Genomic DNA, 17,191 nt, shown 5'->3' with positions numbered 1-17,191 from the left:
ACCCTGAAGGAAGAGGCCCAGTGTTACATTATAGGTTTTCCACAATGCCTAACAGAGTCCTAAGAAACAGTAAACATTCAACATGCTTGTGGACTAATTTAGTAACACTCAGGCCCAACCAAAAAGGAAAGGAATTTCTCATCAAGGTCACACAATAAGATTAGAGTTAGGCCATCACAGTACACCCAGCATTCTTCCCAGCATTCTGATAGGCTTCTAAAGCCCTCAGAGCCAAGTCCTGCCTTTAAGGAGTTAACAAGCAAAATGGGGACTCAAGATAAACCACCTTGGAAGGATATACCCACAGATAGAAGCACACACAGGGTGGAGCCAGCAGTGCTTAGTGTGGTTTGGAATCAGCTCAAAACCGACCAGTGAATGAGTGGCCCCGCTGAAAGAGTGTCACACTTTTTAAAACAGGGAAAATTAACGAATCCAAGATCTCTTTTATTTTGTCCACCATCTCCTCCACTTTACATTACTGTGTCAGTTACTTCTGAGTGCAAAATTTTCCACCAGTGTAGTAGGGCCCCTGAGATGGCAGCCACCAGGAGGGCCATTAGCTCTGACAGGTCTGGGACTCTGGCACTGACAGCTTAGGCTGTCAGGTCCTATCACCTGAGGGGCAGACTGCTTAGACTCAGCCCTGAAACTGAAAAAAATAAGCCCTGCACAAAAGATGAGCAAAAGGTTAAAAAGGTGGGAAAGAATATTACTTTACTTCCCAAACACAAAATCTGTAGCTTCAATTTCTCAAATCAGGTTTGACCCATTCTAAAACGTCCTTTTGAGGTGTGTTCAATTTAGCAATGAATTTCAACTGCACAAATTCGGCTCAACTGTGCAAGGTACTCATTAGATAACTGTCCAAAACAATCTAAGCAGATACACCCGGTGTTCTTTGAATAGCCAGGTTCAAAGTCTTGCTGAGCTATTTTTAGCACTTTGCATACTCTACCTAACAGATTTGCATATCAGAAGATGAGGAGAAGAAACAATTAGGTTCAGGAGCCCCAAGACTAACTAGTACCCAGAGAAGACTGTTTACTTCCTTCAGATACCGTCTGCTTAACCTTCTTTTATAGAGGGCAAAGCCTGTCCATTTAGACATGGCCTAAAAGGGACATAGTGATCAAGTACACAGTTAAAAGGACAAAACGTTAGCTAGGCAGGAGCTTCACGTTTCAGTTCTCCTTGTTGTTTTGAGATTTGAGGGTAAGCCTGTGTAAATGGGCTTAAAAGCAAGTCCTTCTGGGACCTGGGCCCAAGAACAGAAGGGGAAAATGGGGAAAGGGAAGTGACATCTTTTAGTGGATTATCTTAAAAAAGAATATTAAAATGCTCACTATATATATAGCTTCCATTATCTATTCAAGACTCTCCCTTCTAATGAATGAAAGAGGAAGAAAGAGAATGAAGTAAAATGGGACAATATATGTGAATAGTTAATACAAGGGAAGCTTCTCTGAAAAGTGAGTGAAATTTAAAAAATTCAGCTGAGTAACTCCAGGTATGTTGTAATATTTTAAAGTAGTTCACGATTTCCACTTTCAGTCATGATGGAGTAACTGAGAACTGTGAAAGACGTAACCCTCTTCAGACACTGGATAATAGGGAGTGCAGGACAGTATCCCGAGAGAAAGAAAACATAAGATGAGCATGAAGGTCTTGCAGGGCTAAGGACACCCTGGAATTTGGGGAGACAGAGGTGGCTAGAACTTGTGAGGCAGATTACCAGAGGAGGTGGTGAGGCAAAGAAAAGAGTTTCAGAAATTTGCATAGTGTTCCCACTGAATCTGTCACTGATAATAAGGATTGCAAGTATAGGGTAAAACTCAACCAGATCAGACCAAAAAAGAGAATCCGTAAGCTCACACGGGACTGAGAAGTATTTGAATTTTGACCAACCAGAATGAAAAGTACCTGTGGTATACCTACGGCATTCCTAAAAGACCCCAGAATGGTCCCACCTTAGAAGTGGAACTAAACTAGCCCTAGAGTAAAGGCTACTCTAAACCTATCCAAAGAAAGATTAAAAAGAAGTTTCATGGATGAATTTGGTCAAAAGGAACAAACTTCCAGTTATAAAATAAGTACTGATCATATAACGTACAATATGTTGACTATAGTTGACACTGCTGTATTGCATGTTTGAAAGTTGTTAAGAATGAATCCTAAGAGTTCTCATCACAAGGAAAAAAACATTTTGCCCTTTCTTTGGTATCTATATGAGCTGGATGTTCATTAAACTTACTGTGGTAAACATTTCATAATATACGTAAGTCATGTCATTGTGCTGTACACCTTAAACTTTTAAGTGGTGTATGTCAATCATATCTCTATAAAAATGAAAAAAAAAAAGATCACAACAACAACAAAAAAGGAAGTTTCAAACAGACCACGCTATTCCAGAAAGAATTTACCTGCCTTCCTGAACAAAGTCCAACACTATTTAATAAAGACAACAAAATCTAGCACTCAACTACATAACATTCACAATGCCTAGTATCCAATAAAAAATTACCAGACATGTAAAAAACAGCAAAATGTGACTCATAACCAAAAGAAGCATTAGTCAAAAGAAACAGACCCAGAAATGAGATACTGGAATTAAAAACAAGGACATTTAAAGAGCTTTTATAGGGGAGCCTGGGTGGCTCCGTGGGTTAAGAGTCCGACTCTTGATTTTGGCTCAGGTCACGATCTCACAGTCGTGAGACTGAGCCCCGTGTTGGGCTATGTGCTGAGCGTGGAGCCTACTAAGATTCTCTTTCTCTGGGGTGACTGGATGGCTCAGTGGGTGGGTCATCTGATTCTTGATTTCAGCTCAGGTCATGATCGGGTCCTGAGATTAAGTCCCAGGTCAGGCTCAGTGCTTAGCACAGAGTCTGCTTATTCCTTTCCTTCCCCTCTACCCCCTCCCCCTGCTCCTTTGTGCACTTGTGCACACACTCTCTTTCTCTAAAATAAATAAAATCTTAAAAAAAAGAAATTCTCTTCCTCTCCCTCTGCCCCCTCCCTAAAATAAAAAGAGCTATTATAAATTTGTTCAAGTATTTAAAAACATCCATGAATGTAATAAGGAACAAAATGGAAGATATAAAGCACAACATAATAAAACTGCTGAGAATTAGTGTTAGAGAGTATCAAAAGCAGCCAGAGGGGAAAGAATATATTATATAGAGAGGAAAAAAAGAGAAGAATTCACATTTGTTGTCATAAACTATATAAACAGAAAACAACAAAATACTATCTGTGCCCCCCAAAATTTACTGTTAAGCTAGAACTCTATATCCAGCAAACACATCTTTCAGAAATGAGGGTGAAATACAGATTTTTTCAAACAATCTGAGAGAATATGTTGCCAAAGTGCTGCACTACAAGAGATGTTAAAAGAAGTCCTTTTGGCAGAAGGAAAATTACATTATCTGGATCTATAAATAGGAATGGACACTGGAATGGCAAATACATGGATAAATATAAAGTACTTTTACATAAATTTTAAAATGAGGAAAAAGATAATTGACTCTTTAAAGCAAAAAATAATAGCAATGTGGGAATTCCCATGTCTGTGTGCATTCCCTCATGTACCTATGTACACTATTAAATTTGGTTTTCTCCTGTTTAAGAAATAATAGTAATAATAGCAATGTATTTATAAAAACTGGAAGAAAATTTATAAAACCTAGAAGAAAAATGTATGACAACACTAGTACAAAGGACAGGACGGAGCAAATAGCAATAAATGATTGCAAGGTTATTACATGTTACATGAAGTCATATAACATTATTTTGAAGGTACGCTGTGATAAGTTAAAGAGCAACAACGAAAAGTAAATGAAGAGGTACAGCTAAAAAGTCAGTAGTGAACATAAAATATACTAAAAGACACCCAGTTAATCCAAAAGAAGGCAGAAAAGAAAAAAATGAATAAAGAACAGGTGGGAGAAAAAGGAAAAAAAAAGGCAAGATGGCAGATTTTAACTCAGCCATATTGATAAATTAAATGTAACACTTCAATCAAAAGACAGAGACTGTCAGATTGGACATAAAATTAAGATCCAAAGAATCTTCTAAAGGAAATTCACCTAAAATATAAAGATACAGGTTGAAAGTGAAAAGATGGAGAAAGATATCCTTCTGAAGACACTAATTAAAGAAAACAGAATTGCTATAGTAATATCTGACAAAGGAGACTTCAAAACATGGAGTACGGTGTGCCTGGGGGGCTCAGTCGTTAAGCGTCTGCCTTTGGCTCAGGTCATGGTCCCAGAGTCCTGGGATAGAGCCCCGCATCAGGGTCCCTGCTCTGCGGGAAGCCTGCTTCTCCCTCTCCCACTCCCTCTGCTTGTGTTCCCTCTCTTGCTGTGTCTCTGTCAAATAAATAAATAAAATCTTTAAAAAAAAAACAAGGAATACTATCAGGAGTAAAGAGTGAAATTTCCACAATGATAAAAGGGTCCATTCATTACAAAGATGATTATATATATGTATATATACGTATGTATATACACACACACACACACACACACACACACACACACCTAATAAGAGAGCTTCAAAATTCTGAATGAAGCAAAACTGACAGAACTGAAGGAAGAAATAAAAAAGTCTACTATTACAGTTATAAGTTTTGATACTCATAACTGATAAAACAATTAAGACAGAAAATCAGTGAAGAGAGAAATTTAAACAACATTACTAACCAGACTGACCTAAAGCCATTTATAGAAAACTCTATTCAACAGGAGAGTACATATTCTTTTTTAAGGTGAGAACATATTCTTTTAAAATGCACACAGAACATTCACCAAGATAGATCACATACTAGATCATAAAACAAATCTCAGTAAATTTAAAAGGAATGAAATCAATCAATCATATTTTCTATCTACCAGGGAAAAATAAGAAATTAATAACAGAAATTTATCTGAAAAAATCCCCCAAAATGGAAATGAAACAACACAGTTCTAAATATCACTAAAGAAATGAGAAAATACTGTGAAATGAATGAAAATGAAAACACAGCATACCAAATCTATGCGGTGTTGCTAACACAGGGGAAATTTATAGCATTAAGTTTTTATATTAGAAAATAAAATCAGGGGTGCCTGGGTGGCTCAGTCGTTAAGCGTCTGCCTTCAGCTCAGGTCATGATCCCAGGGTCCTGGGATTGAGCCCCACGTTGGGCTCCCTGCTCTGCGGGAAGCCTGCTTCTCCCTCTCCCACTCCCCCTACTGTGTTCCCTCTCTTGCTGTGTCTCTCTCTGTCAAATAAATAAAATCTTTTATAAAAAGAAAATAAGAAAATCAATGATCTAAGTTTCTTTTTTTTTTAAGATTTATTTATTTATTTTTAAGGATTTTATTTATTTATTTGTCAGAGAGAGAAAGCACAAGCAGAGGGAGCTGCAGAGGGAGAGGGAGAAGCAGGCTCCCCGCTGAGCCCGATGCAGGGCTCGATCCCAGGACCCTGGGATCATGACCCAGGCCAAAGGCAGGCGCTTAACCAACTGAGCCACCCAGGCGCCCCAGGAAGGTTTTATCTTAGGTTTCTAAAGGGTCAGGTCAGGCTGCTGCAAGCATGTCACATACATCAGCTGAGGTCTACAGGAGAACACATAAGCAAAGGTCTAAGCAAGAAAGCAGTGATGCTGATGCTTATACTGTGAAGTCTTCATGGGCATGCATGAATTTTACATTTTTATAGCCCCTGGCTTGGCACACAGCAGATACTTCTGTACTTTTGCACTGAAAAAAATGAATCTGGGGAACTTGAGGCGAGGGCATATATTCCCTGTCTTACTGCACTAACCAAAGACACTCAGAAGTAGAGAATTCTGAGACCAAGGAGGTTCTGAGAGCTTCCTTAAGAGGTAAGAATTGGTTCTTTTTCAAAACACTTTAGCCCAAACTGGCTGAAACAATGAAAACAAGCCAACAGCCCAGGAACTAGAACAAATAACAACCTGGTAACAAAATCAGACTGTATTGAGTGAGCACCCCTCCCTCGCGCTGGTGTGCTTACAGTGACTTTCTTTCTTTTTGCTTTTTTTTTTTTTTTAAAGATTTTATTTATTTATTTGACAGAAAGAGAGAAAGCGAGCACAAGCAGGGGGAGAGGCAGAGGGAGAAGCAGGCTTCCCGCTGAGCAGAGAGCCTGACGTGGGGCTCTCTCGATCCCAGGACCCTGGGATCATGACCTGAGCCAAAGGCAGACGCTTAACCGACTGAGCCACCCAGGTGCCCCTTACAGCGACTTTCTATCCAAGATAACCTGAATCTCTCTCCAGGGCACAGTCATCCAATATAATTGTTTGGAATCTAGGATCCAAAAGGTGGTCACAAATCTCTAAGGATTAAAAAAAAAAAAATGATGCCTTTTAAAAGGTAACTGTTTCCTCTATACAGCCATCCTGCATATGATACATAGACATTCCTCCCCCCTTTTTTTTCTCTTTCTATTTTCATCTTGTATACTTCAGGACTAAACTCAATTTCAGAACCAATGTAAGCTGGCCAATTCTCCCAGTCCATTCATGTCTTTCAAGCCTGCTACTAAAGGGCTTTCCACTGCCCTGAGATTTATTGATCTGACAGACTGGCTCTGCCCTTCAGCAAGGTGGATCAGATAATGAACCTCACAGTGGGTGATTAGTGAGAGGCCATCAGCTGGTTAAAGGAGTGGTGACAGTGACTTTCTTTAATTTCCCTGGGCAGTTGCCCCACCTCTCTGACTTTATTTGGCTGAAGCCCTAGGTAGCCCTTGTGAAGCTTTTCTTTGCACTAATTACAGATCCAACGTGTCCAGGCCCTTACCCTCCACAAGCAAGGCATGCAATCACACTAAGAGGCAGCCAAGATAATGGGGGTGGGGGAATCATGACACAAATATCGCATCAGGCCTTCTCCTTCTCTGTGGCTTATTGTAGGGAGGACAATTCTCCCAGCTCAAACCAAGAGGAGAGTGTCTCTGTCTTCCCCACATGAGGTTTCTTCTTTTGGAAACATCACATCTCAGGGAGGGAGAGAGAAAACACTGTCTCTAATCCTAGCTCACCAGCAATGTGACATGGGTCTCTGCCTCCCTGCCAGGCCTCACTTATCTATCACTCCCTAAAAGACAGAAATTTTTAACAGAAATCCCAGTTGGGGGCTACCCACAGTTTCCCTCTAGCTGAGTGGGTCATTTTTAAGATTGCAACTTCCTTTGCACAGTATCACCGTGAAAGGTCAAAGTGCTGTTACGGTATTTAGCAAAAAACATTTCCAATTAGCACAGCCTATAAAAGATAAAAGTTTGCATGGCAACATTTTTGGCCTCTGATGTTAGCAGAGTGGCAAACCATGCTCTTTCTAGCACACCTGATAGAGTTTTGAACTACCTCCCGAGGAAGCGGCTGCAGTGGAAATAAAACAAAAGTTCCCAAAGATCTATTTGGAAGGAAGGAGGTGGCTAAAAAACAAACCTAGGAGGGAAGTCCTACTTATACACTCTCATCTAATAATTGGAACAAAGGATCCTTCTTAGATTAAACCATGAAAGCAAGGGCTGCTGTTTCCTGTAACCTCTGGAAAAGCTGACAACTACTGGAATTCGTATAAGCTGCAACACTATTCCTCTGTGCACTGCCAATGAAGCTTCACTGGCAATGAAGCCTGCCTGAGGAAGACCAGAAGTTCATGTGATGCACATTTCAAAATTCATATTTAATTAGAGAAAATGCTGTCAGTGGCAGAGATGAATATTAAGCTGAGCTCTTCACCAGTGACCTCTGTATTCATCTAGCTTGGCTGTGGGACATTGATTTTGAGAGTCTTTGTTTTGTTGCTGTTGTTTTAGCAAAATGGAACTACTACTTTAAAAACAATTAAAATTCAGTGTGCCACCTTTTAGAGTTTGACCCACATAAATATATTCTCCATTAAAGTAAAATCTCTCTCTTTTTTTTTAACTCACCATGTTCCTTTGGTGTGTGGAAAAACTATTTCTCATAGTAACTTTGCAGACATGCGTGATGGGATAGAGAGACTCTTTCCTCATTTATGAAGTTATCATAATGTGCCAGGAGCCTCTACTTAGACATTTCCGCCTAACTGGCAGGCAAATTCCCCAAGCCCCCGTTCAGTACTTAACTTCCTCAACTGAATGGTCTCTTCCCAAACCAGGACCTTTTTCTCATCCCCCAGGAATAAACCCTATTATCTGCACCATCCCTGCTTCTCCTTCCACCTTCCTATCCCTGGCCTCCCTCTTCCTTTAGAATACCTGGCAAGCTCAAGTTGTCACACATGCCTCAGCCTGATGAAGTGGAAGAAGCTCAGACTTCAGTGTCAGACAGACAGCTGTGGGACCATGGGCAAATTACTTAGCCTCTTTAGCATCCTCATCTGTAAAATGATAACTGCACCTACCCCAAATAGTTGATATAACGCTTAAGTAAATAACCTATGTCAAAGTGCCTAGATTAGTAACTATTAGTTGTTCCTTTCCTTTTATCTATTAATGTCCTCTTAAAATCTAAGATATCATCTCTCCTTTCTCAGGCAGTGCAGCCCACCTCCTGGTCCCTCCTAGCAGCACATCATCAGCTCACGCTCTTATGTGGACCTTCTCATGATGCCCTATATAACATTAAGTTAATTTCCGAGGTTAAACAGCTTGTAAGAAAATCCCTCTGCCTCTGACTCTGTCTTTCCTGCTTTAATGAACCCACTTAATGAACAACTCATACCAAACTTTTTTCTGCCAAACAGGTCAATGAAAGCCGGAGTCTAAACGAAGGCAACAAAGAAGGTAGGGTCACACAGCCAATGCTGTGTCCCATGCTTGCACTCAGTAGGAGTTCGCACAGCAACCATCACTCAGGGTTATAGAGAGGCAGTGCAAAACTACAGGCTGTTGTAGAAAAACACAATGCCAAGTACAAGAAACTGAGTCATGGCTATCATAGGAATCCTAAATCTCAGACCTCCAGCATGTGTCTCTGTCAAGGCTGCTTTGCATGGTGGTTAAGGCCCTGCTGTAAGACAAAAAAACATCACAGGGGCTCTCAGAGTGGGCTACTCAGAGGTCTCAATTGCCCTGGGGAGAACTTTCTATCAGTGGCTCCCAGGGGGAAGTAAGGTACACTCACCTGTGCTCAGCCCTGCCTCATAGCTTTACAGCCCCCTTCTCCCAGTCAACCTCAACAACCAGTGATGTGCTGGAGCTGGCTCAAACACGGTTGGCCTGTGAGAGCTGACAGTTAAATTTTCAAGCATTGTGAGAGCCACTTGGCTTCACATTGGTATCCATAGTGGGAGCATTCACACCCAACACTACAAATCAGCCCCCTTCCCAACACTCACCTCTGTCAGCAGTTGTTAAACATATACTAGGACACCAAGGGCCACCAACTCTAAAGCTGAAATATCAAGCTCCATTGCCTCATAAGCCCTGAAGCTCTTAGGATTATCTCCCCCGAGATCTTTCTGTGCTTCCTCCTAGATGTTCTCAAGTAATGGGTGCTACCCAGAGCCCCTAACAATGTTTGCCCCACAGACTAGGGCTTTCCTCTTATTACTATCTCACTCCTCTGTGGGAAAATAAAGCTAGATTTCATTAGGATTTCTAAATGCCTAGCATTTATTTGTAATGGCTTTTATCTTAGGATCAGGAGAAAATCAAAAGGTTTAGAAAGATTTTAACAGACTGATGTAGTAGCTTCCAATGTAACCTTCACTCATTCAGATATGAAGCATTTTTTGTTTCCCTAATTTACTTTAATCTATTCCTACAAATAACTTAGATTCTTTGCTTTGTCATTATACTTTTGAAGGTACCTCTTGTAATATACAACATTATACATGCCTCCTCTGAATCCAAAATCCAAAGCCCTACTGAGAGTTGAGATTTAAAGAGATAATGGGGGGTAAACCTCCATAAAATTCCTAAAGTAGAAAACTTAAGAATCTGGTTACACTGTCCTATGGTCCTGTGATATATGGGGATGCCAGCAGACCACCTTGCTGATCCTCCTGGAAAATTCCCAAGTCTATATGTAGAGAAATTTTTAGTAGGCTCCTGGGCCACTTGGCTGAAAGGTACATCATCTTCAAAAGAGGTTTGCCCACTCCTAGAAAAAGGATGTATAATAGTGGTTGCCGGGGTAAGGAGGAAGGGGGAAAGGTAAGCTGTTCAACGAAAGGGCTTTAGTTTTGCAAGATGAAAAAGTTTTAGAGATCAACCACAACAACATGCACATGTCAACACTACTGTACTGTACACTTAAAAATGAATGGTTAAGGTGATAAATTTTGCTATGTGTTTTTTTACCAGCATTTTTTTAAAAAAGCTTGGTTGCCCATTAGGTCTCATCACTGCCTAGCACTGTGGCTGGTTCATCCTAGGCCTCTGATGAACACTCACGAATTGATTCAAAGGCAGTACAATTAGAACAGAGATGAGAATCAGTACATTAGGGATTATGGAAGTTGTGATGACAATTTAAATGACTGAATTGTATTTCTTTCTTTCGCCCCAAAGATTTTATTTATTTATTTGACAGAGAGAGACAGAGAGAGAGAGTGCACAAGCACAGAAACAGGGGGAGGGGCAGGCAGAGGGAGAGGGAAAAGCAGGCTCCCCGCCGAGCAGGGAGCAGGACCCTGGGATCATGACCTGAGCAAAGGCAGATGCTTAACTGACTGAGCCACCCAGGCGCCCCTGAATTGTATTTCTAAGTCATTCAGCCTCTGGGTACCCTGTGACACAAGGACAAGGTTTATAGAAACTCTGGGACTCTTCTCCCCTCTGTCTTTTTTCAGGTCCTGGCTTTTGAGTACATTTTACAATCTATGCCTCTTCATTTATCCAATCCCTATCCCTGCTCTTTGAAGGTCCACCCAATTCTTCTCTCTTCCATATGGCCTTTCTTGACCACCACAACCTACAGAGATCTTCCTCTAACAGGAGCTCACAGGTCCTACTGCTAGTACTGGTCAGCTTTCAATAAGCTGTCTTAAGCCATTTCTTGAATTTATTCCACCTTTTGAGAACAAAAGCCATTTATCATACTTCTGTATTCCTCAAAATGCCTAGCACAATCTGAAGCAAAGAGCAGACACTAAATGAAAATACTAATAGCTGAATGAAGGCTAAAGAAAGCAAGAGTGGGGGGCGCCTCAGTGGCTCAGTCCCTTAAGTGTCTGCCTTCAGCTGAGGTCATGATCTGAGGGTCTGGGGATAGAGCCCCTCCTCAGGCTCCCTGCTCAGCAGGGAGTCTGTTTCTCCCTCTCCCCCTGCTCCTTGTGCACTCTCTCTCTCTCAAATAAATAAAATCTTAAAAATAAAAAAGCAAGGGTGGACCAATCATTTATTTGTTTTCCAATGGGATATTTCAAAGTCACAAAATTGGTCATGAATGTGACTTAAAGCTTAAGTAATCAGGTGCTCAGAGAAGGTTTTGACTTGAATCCTAAATTGCAACTATGTACTCTAGATATTCAGGGCTCTAGAAAATCTTCTGTAAAGTTCTACCATGAAGCCCTCTCTTACCTATTAGGAAATTAGAACTGAAGTAAATCAGTATGTCATTTTTTTATTTGAGAGAGAGAATGTGCGTGTGCACACACAGGAGGTAGGGAAGGGGAGAGGGACAAGCAGTCTCCCTGCTGAGCACAGGAGCACCGTGCAGGGCTTGATCCCAGGACCGTGAGATCATGACCTGAGCCGAAGTCAGATGCTTCACTGACTGAGCCACCCAAGCTCCCCTTTTAAAATTTTTTTTTTATTTTGCATAACATCTAAAATCATTTATTTCATTAAATATTTTACTATAGTGAAAATGTATTTTCTTTTCAAGATTTTATTCATTTATTTGTCAGTGTGGGACTCGAACCTACAACCCCAAGATCAAGAGTCGCACGCTCCTCCTACTGAACCAGCCAGGTGCCCCAAGATGGACCCTATTTAAGAAAAAAAAAAGGACATATATAGAGAGACAGGAAGTACAACAGTGATTACCTTCAAGTGTGTGGAGGGGGAGATTGGGCAGTTATTGTTTAATGGGCATAAACTTTCAGTATGGAATAATAAAAAAGTTCTGGAGATGTATAGTAGTGATGGTTACAAAACGATGTGAATATACTTAATGCCACTTAACTTTACATTTGAAAATGGTTAAAATGGTAAATTTTATGTATATTTTACCACACACAAAAAGGAGTAAAAATGAACAAGCTCCACAATCAACCTTGGACAAATGTGACATCTGTGTATAAAATATAAAAATGCATGCAGTTTATTATACTAGATGATGCACAACCATTCAGTCACACTGAGGGTATTGACTGATTAGAAGGCTTTGCCCTCCATGAAGCCAATGAAAGTAACAGAAAAATGTTATGTATCTCCTGGAAATCTGAAAAACATTTCCAGTGTGAGAGAATAGACTTCATTTAATAAGTAATAATGAATTGACAAACATCACCTTGAAATGCCTCAGGCAGAGGCTGGAATGTATCTGGGTGTTGTCAGAACTCAAAAATTCACAAATCTCTTGCCAGAACAAAATGGCTGGCTGGGCAGGCCAACCTAGCAAGAGCCTTCTCTTGTCTGCTATTTTACAAAGTGCTATAAATTCCAGTTAACACCTATCCATGGTCTTTAGGTTTTATTTTAGGAGTACTTTAGAATCCACTTGGGGACTGAGTTCCTGATTTTTTCTTTCTACTTAGTTTGCTGCTAACAACTGCAGGGCCCTAGTGGATCCCAAAGCTCTTTGGGAAGTTGTGAATACACTTAACATTAAGTGATATTAGCATTGATGTTCATAAGTGAAGGGAGAGAAGTGCTCCAACACATGTTGGAGATTAACAAGGCAGTCAAATACTTCTAATCTGATAGTGCTGAGAATAAAACCAAGTGCACTGTAATGCTGTCATTTAGCGCCCTTCAAAGTCAGTTAGGGAAGAGAAGCAACAACTATTTTGAGGGCAGTTTTGAAAAGGGTCCCAGAATAGTATCACCCTTTCCCCACTTCCTAAGTGAAAAGGATTGCTATGAGAGATACTTAAGTGTACAAAAACCCTGTGAGATCAAGAACTACACTTAAGATTATTCACCACTATCCCCACTACCCAGCATCATACCTTGTAAACAGCAGGCATGTAATTATTCCCTAAGTAAATCTTTGAGAGCTGCTATCCTTTCCCCATTCTTGAATAGGGCTGTATACTTTCCCTCCCCACAGAAATCACCTCATCTCTGGCTTGTGGACTCTTTTTGAGAGGCACTTTCATCACTTCATTTAACTTCGAGAGAAGTTGGAGGAGGGTGAGGACACGTGCTTGCTAATCATCCTTTTCCAGATTGCCTCACACGCCAGAATGGATTTTTATTATTGGCCTGTGGCTGCTACTGCTGTAGAAGGATTTCAGCCTGACCTTCCCAAGCTGCTGGGGGTGAATACTGCACGTGGCTGACAGGGAAAATGTGTCCTTTTTTTTTTTAAAGCTTTTAGACTAACCAGAGCTCACTGTGGTAGGAAAGTCACCCTTTCTTTCATCATACAAAACTCAAGATGCTGAATTCTTTTGCATAAAAATGATAGAGTAAACTGATCTGAACTGGTCCAACAGGAAAAAGGTAGCATCCTGAAGCACCTCACAGAGAGCAGTGGCATCAAAACACAGTACTCATGGAAAAAAGAAAATGAAAGCCATTTACAAAAGCAGTTTAAATAAGAGGATGGAAATCTCACAGCTGGCCTCACAAAAGAGAACAAATATGTCAAAGGAACAACTGATAGACTAATAGAGTCCTATCCATCTGGCTGAGGACAGAGCCACTGGTGGGAATACTGAGAAGCCTGTCTGTTAGGGAAAAGGCTGCCTGCTGCCTCACTGAGTGAGCTGAAGAGCTTTTAGAAACACTGGAACACAGGCTCACACCAGAGCTGGCACGCTCTACCAGCAAAAGACTCAGAGAAGGGTTATACTGATAACGCTGGCAAAAAAGGGAGAGCAGAGTATGTTTTTTTGGTTTGGAAGTTATACCTGGACTCTCAACTCATGACTACCCTGGCCCTCCACTTTGGGAGTTGGGTGGGAAAGAAAGGAGATTGTGTGAATAGAATGTCTCATTTTGTGCTTTTTCTTTTTAATTTTATTTATTTATTTATTTGAGAGCGAGAGAGCACAAGTGGGGGGTGGAGCGGCAGAGGAAGAGGGAGAAGCAGACTCCCCACTGAGCAGGGAGCCAGACGTGGGACTCGATCCCAGGACCCTGGGATCATGACCTGAGCCGAAGGCAGACGCTTAACCAACTGAGCCACCCAGGTGCCCTCATTTTGTGCTTTTAAAAACAGGACTCAAGAGTCTTATTCTGAAACATCAAGTTCAATCCCATGCCACTCTAATGCCCCATCTGTACTTTTATATAATGCAGAGCTGAGTGCAGGCACTTTGGGAGAAAGGGAAATCAGGCCAGACTCAAGGAAAACAAACACATAACGCTATCTGCATCTCCAACTCAGTCCCTACCATAGAAGAACCTGCTCAGAAATAATTGCTCAAGGCAAATAGAACTCAATTACTGAGGAAAATCTACCCCAATGAGGGCTCATATTTTAATAAGCCAAACAGCATCAAATTGAGCTGAACTCAGAGTTTTTCTAATTGGCAGTTTTATCCATTTCTAAGTTCTCATTTCTTATTTTTAAAAATCAAAATGACTCTCTGCCTAAAATTAAAAAAAGAAATGCCTATCACCCACTCTAAAATAATAATTCACTAAACTTTCACCTACATATCTTCTATATAATTAAACGAACCCCTCATATGGCACAAAAGCAGAAGCCATCACTCTATTTAAAGTACTATCAACAAATCCCTTAGTAATTGCTCTTAGAAGCTTGGTTCCTGCTACCAGCTCAGTCACAGAATACCTCTGCTGTCAAAGAGAGGACAACTGCTTGATCCCAGCCACCAACTATTAGGGGTCACTCTGGGGAGGGCAGTGGCTTACCTGCTCCTCTGACAGTTGGGATATGTGATTCACAGCAGCATAGGATTCAATTTTGGGGTTAAAGTGGTTGATGATGGCTCTGAAAAAAAGAATTAACATTAATATGGCATCAGATGGAAAAGGCAGATAAATGAGTTAAAAACAAGTATCGAGTACCCTCTAGTTTAGAGTATGAGTGCACAGGGGTGATTGTCAGAGGGTAACTATCTTTTTATTGAACATGGGGGTGAACCTGATAACTCTGAAATAAGAAGGGCTTAAAATTTTTTAGATCAAGAGTAGAATCAAATGTCTCTGCTCTGCAAATGAACTAAGGGGAAAAAAATCTCAACCAAACAAAAAACAAAACCAAGCATCCTTTGGCAAGAAACAGGACCCAGGGGGCTGTCCACTAGGGGGCCCTGCTGTTTCAGTCAGAAAGGAAAGTCGTTTGCTCTGCTCTGACTTGGGAGAATAGGGCACTCAGTAAAGCTGGACCAACACATAGGCTAAATACAATCCCTGAAGAAGCTGAGTTTTATCAAAGCCTAGAACCAATCTTCATACTTGTTAGTTAATAATTTCAAACCAAAATTTTATTTCCAGCCATTCAAACCAAAATCTGAGTGTCATTTTCAAACATTCCTCTCTATCAACCTCACATTCAAGGTCACCAAGTCTTATCAAATCTAGTTCTTCAAAAAATCTGTGAAATCTGAAATAAAGTTCTCTGAATCCAATGCGTTTGGTGTATATGTAGGTCCTTGTCATTTCTTGTCTAGTGTAGCAGAAAAAGCACAGGTTTCAGATCAGGGTTTATCATAAGTCCATATTAATACAAAATTGATTAAATAAACGGGGAAAAGAGAAAAATCTTTCTAACAGAATTCCAAATAATATATGTAGATACTCTCCCCTTTAGGAGGTGGAGTTGGTTCCCATTCCCACTGAGGGTAGGCTAGACTTAGTGACTTATTTCCAAAGAACAGAGTAGTAAAAGGGAAAAACAGTAACTTTACTGTAAAGAATCTTGGCAAATACTACCTTATTAGCCAAATGATTAATGTAAACATTGCCAGTGACTCATGTAGCTGTCCTGTAACCCCTGGTATGATCTTATGAAAAGGAAACTTTACCTGTTATATACTCCCAAACCCACAACCTCAGTCTCATCATGAGAAAAATGACAAAACCAGACTGGAGGCATTCTATAGAATACCTGGCCAGTACTCCTTAAGACTGTCAAGGTCATAAAAAAAAAAAAAAGACTGTCAAGGTCATGAAAAACTGTACTTGAGAAATTGTCACAGACCAGAGGATATTGGGGAGACATGACAACTAAATGCAATGTGATACCCTGAATTGGACCCTGGAACAGAAAGAAAATTAATAAACTGGTGAAATCCAAATAAAATACGGAGCTTAGTTAATAGTAATATATTATTACCAGTTTCTTAGTGATGAAAAAATGTACCTTGGTAATGTAAGATGGGGGAAACCTGGTTGAGGGGCATACAAGAACTCTGTGTATTATCTTCGCACTTTTTCTGTAATTCTAAAATTATTCCAAAATTAAAAGTTTGTTAAAATGCGTGGGTGTGTACGTGCATACATGTGAATGTGTGGTAGTGCAATAGAAATCAATGTTTTCTTTTAATATAACATTGATAGTATAAAATTCTTGAACCATTTAATATGGGTAATAAAAGTATAAGCCAAACTTCAAAAAAAAATCATGGTTTGACCATTTGTTATTTTGGATTTTTAGGAAACTACATGTCTCAGAGGGAAAAAGTGGGAATAACACCTACCTTAGCACTTAGTACAGTACCCAGGAATAGTACATTGTAGGCATAAAATAAGTGTTTGTCGAAAGAGTGACTAAATCTTAAGAGGATTCTTGCAACATTTATATAATAAAGCAATGTCAAACATCTAGCACAGTGCCTGGCACACAGCTGGTACACAATAAATATTCAATGAATGAATACATCAAACGGGATAGTAATGGTCAGGAATAGAGGAAAATTCTGGTAACTTATTTTTTCAGAGACTACGAAGAAGGGCTGAGATGTTACCTGCAAGTTAAGGTTGTAATTTGGTCTAAATCCAAAGTGGGAAAGAATCTGGACCAAGTAGGGGTGAAATATTTTTCTCATTCAGAAAGTAAAGTTTGAAGGTATTGGCAGGGATGACAACAGGA

General features: G+C 40.3%; 1 protein-coding gene across 3 annotated transcripts in view; it reads right to left on the bottom strand.

The window, feature by feature from the left end:
- The window catches only part of ARMH3 (armadillo like helical domain containing 3), a 181,497-nt gene that overhangs the window by 14,188 nt on the left and 150,118 nt on the right, over nucleotides 1-17,191 (bottom strand). For all 3 annotated transcript variants that reach the window (XM_028098685.1, XM_028098688.2, XM_088019783.1), the window contains one exon: nucleotides 15,010-15,088. In XM_028098685.1, coding sequence (XP_027954486.1) covers nucleotides 15,010-15,088 — 79 coding nt within the window. The remainder of the gene's footprint in view (nucleotides 1-15,009; nucleotides 15,089-17,191) is intronic.

Source organism: Eumetopias jubatus, unplaced genomic scaffold (assembly GCF_037043125.1).
Source record: "Eumetopias jubatus isolate StellerSeaLion01/CBP00866 unplaced genomic scaffold, mEumJub1_p1.0 scaffold_17, whole genome shotgun sequence".
In the NCBI taxonomy this organism is placed as follows: Eukaryota; Metazoa; Chordata; class Mammalia; order Carnivora; family Otariidae; genus Eumetopias; species Eumetopias jubatus.
This window is presented reverse-complemented; position numbering and strand designations above follow the sequence as displayed.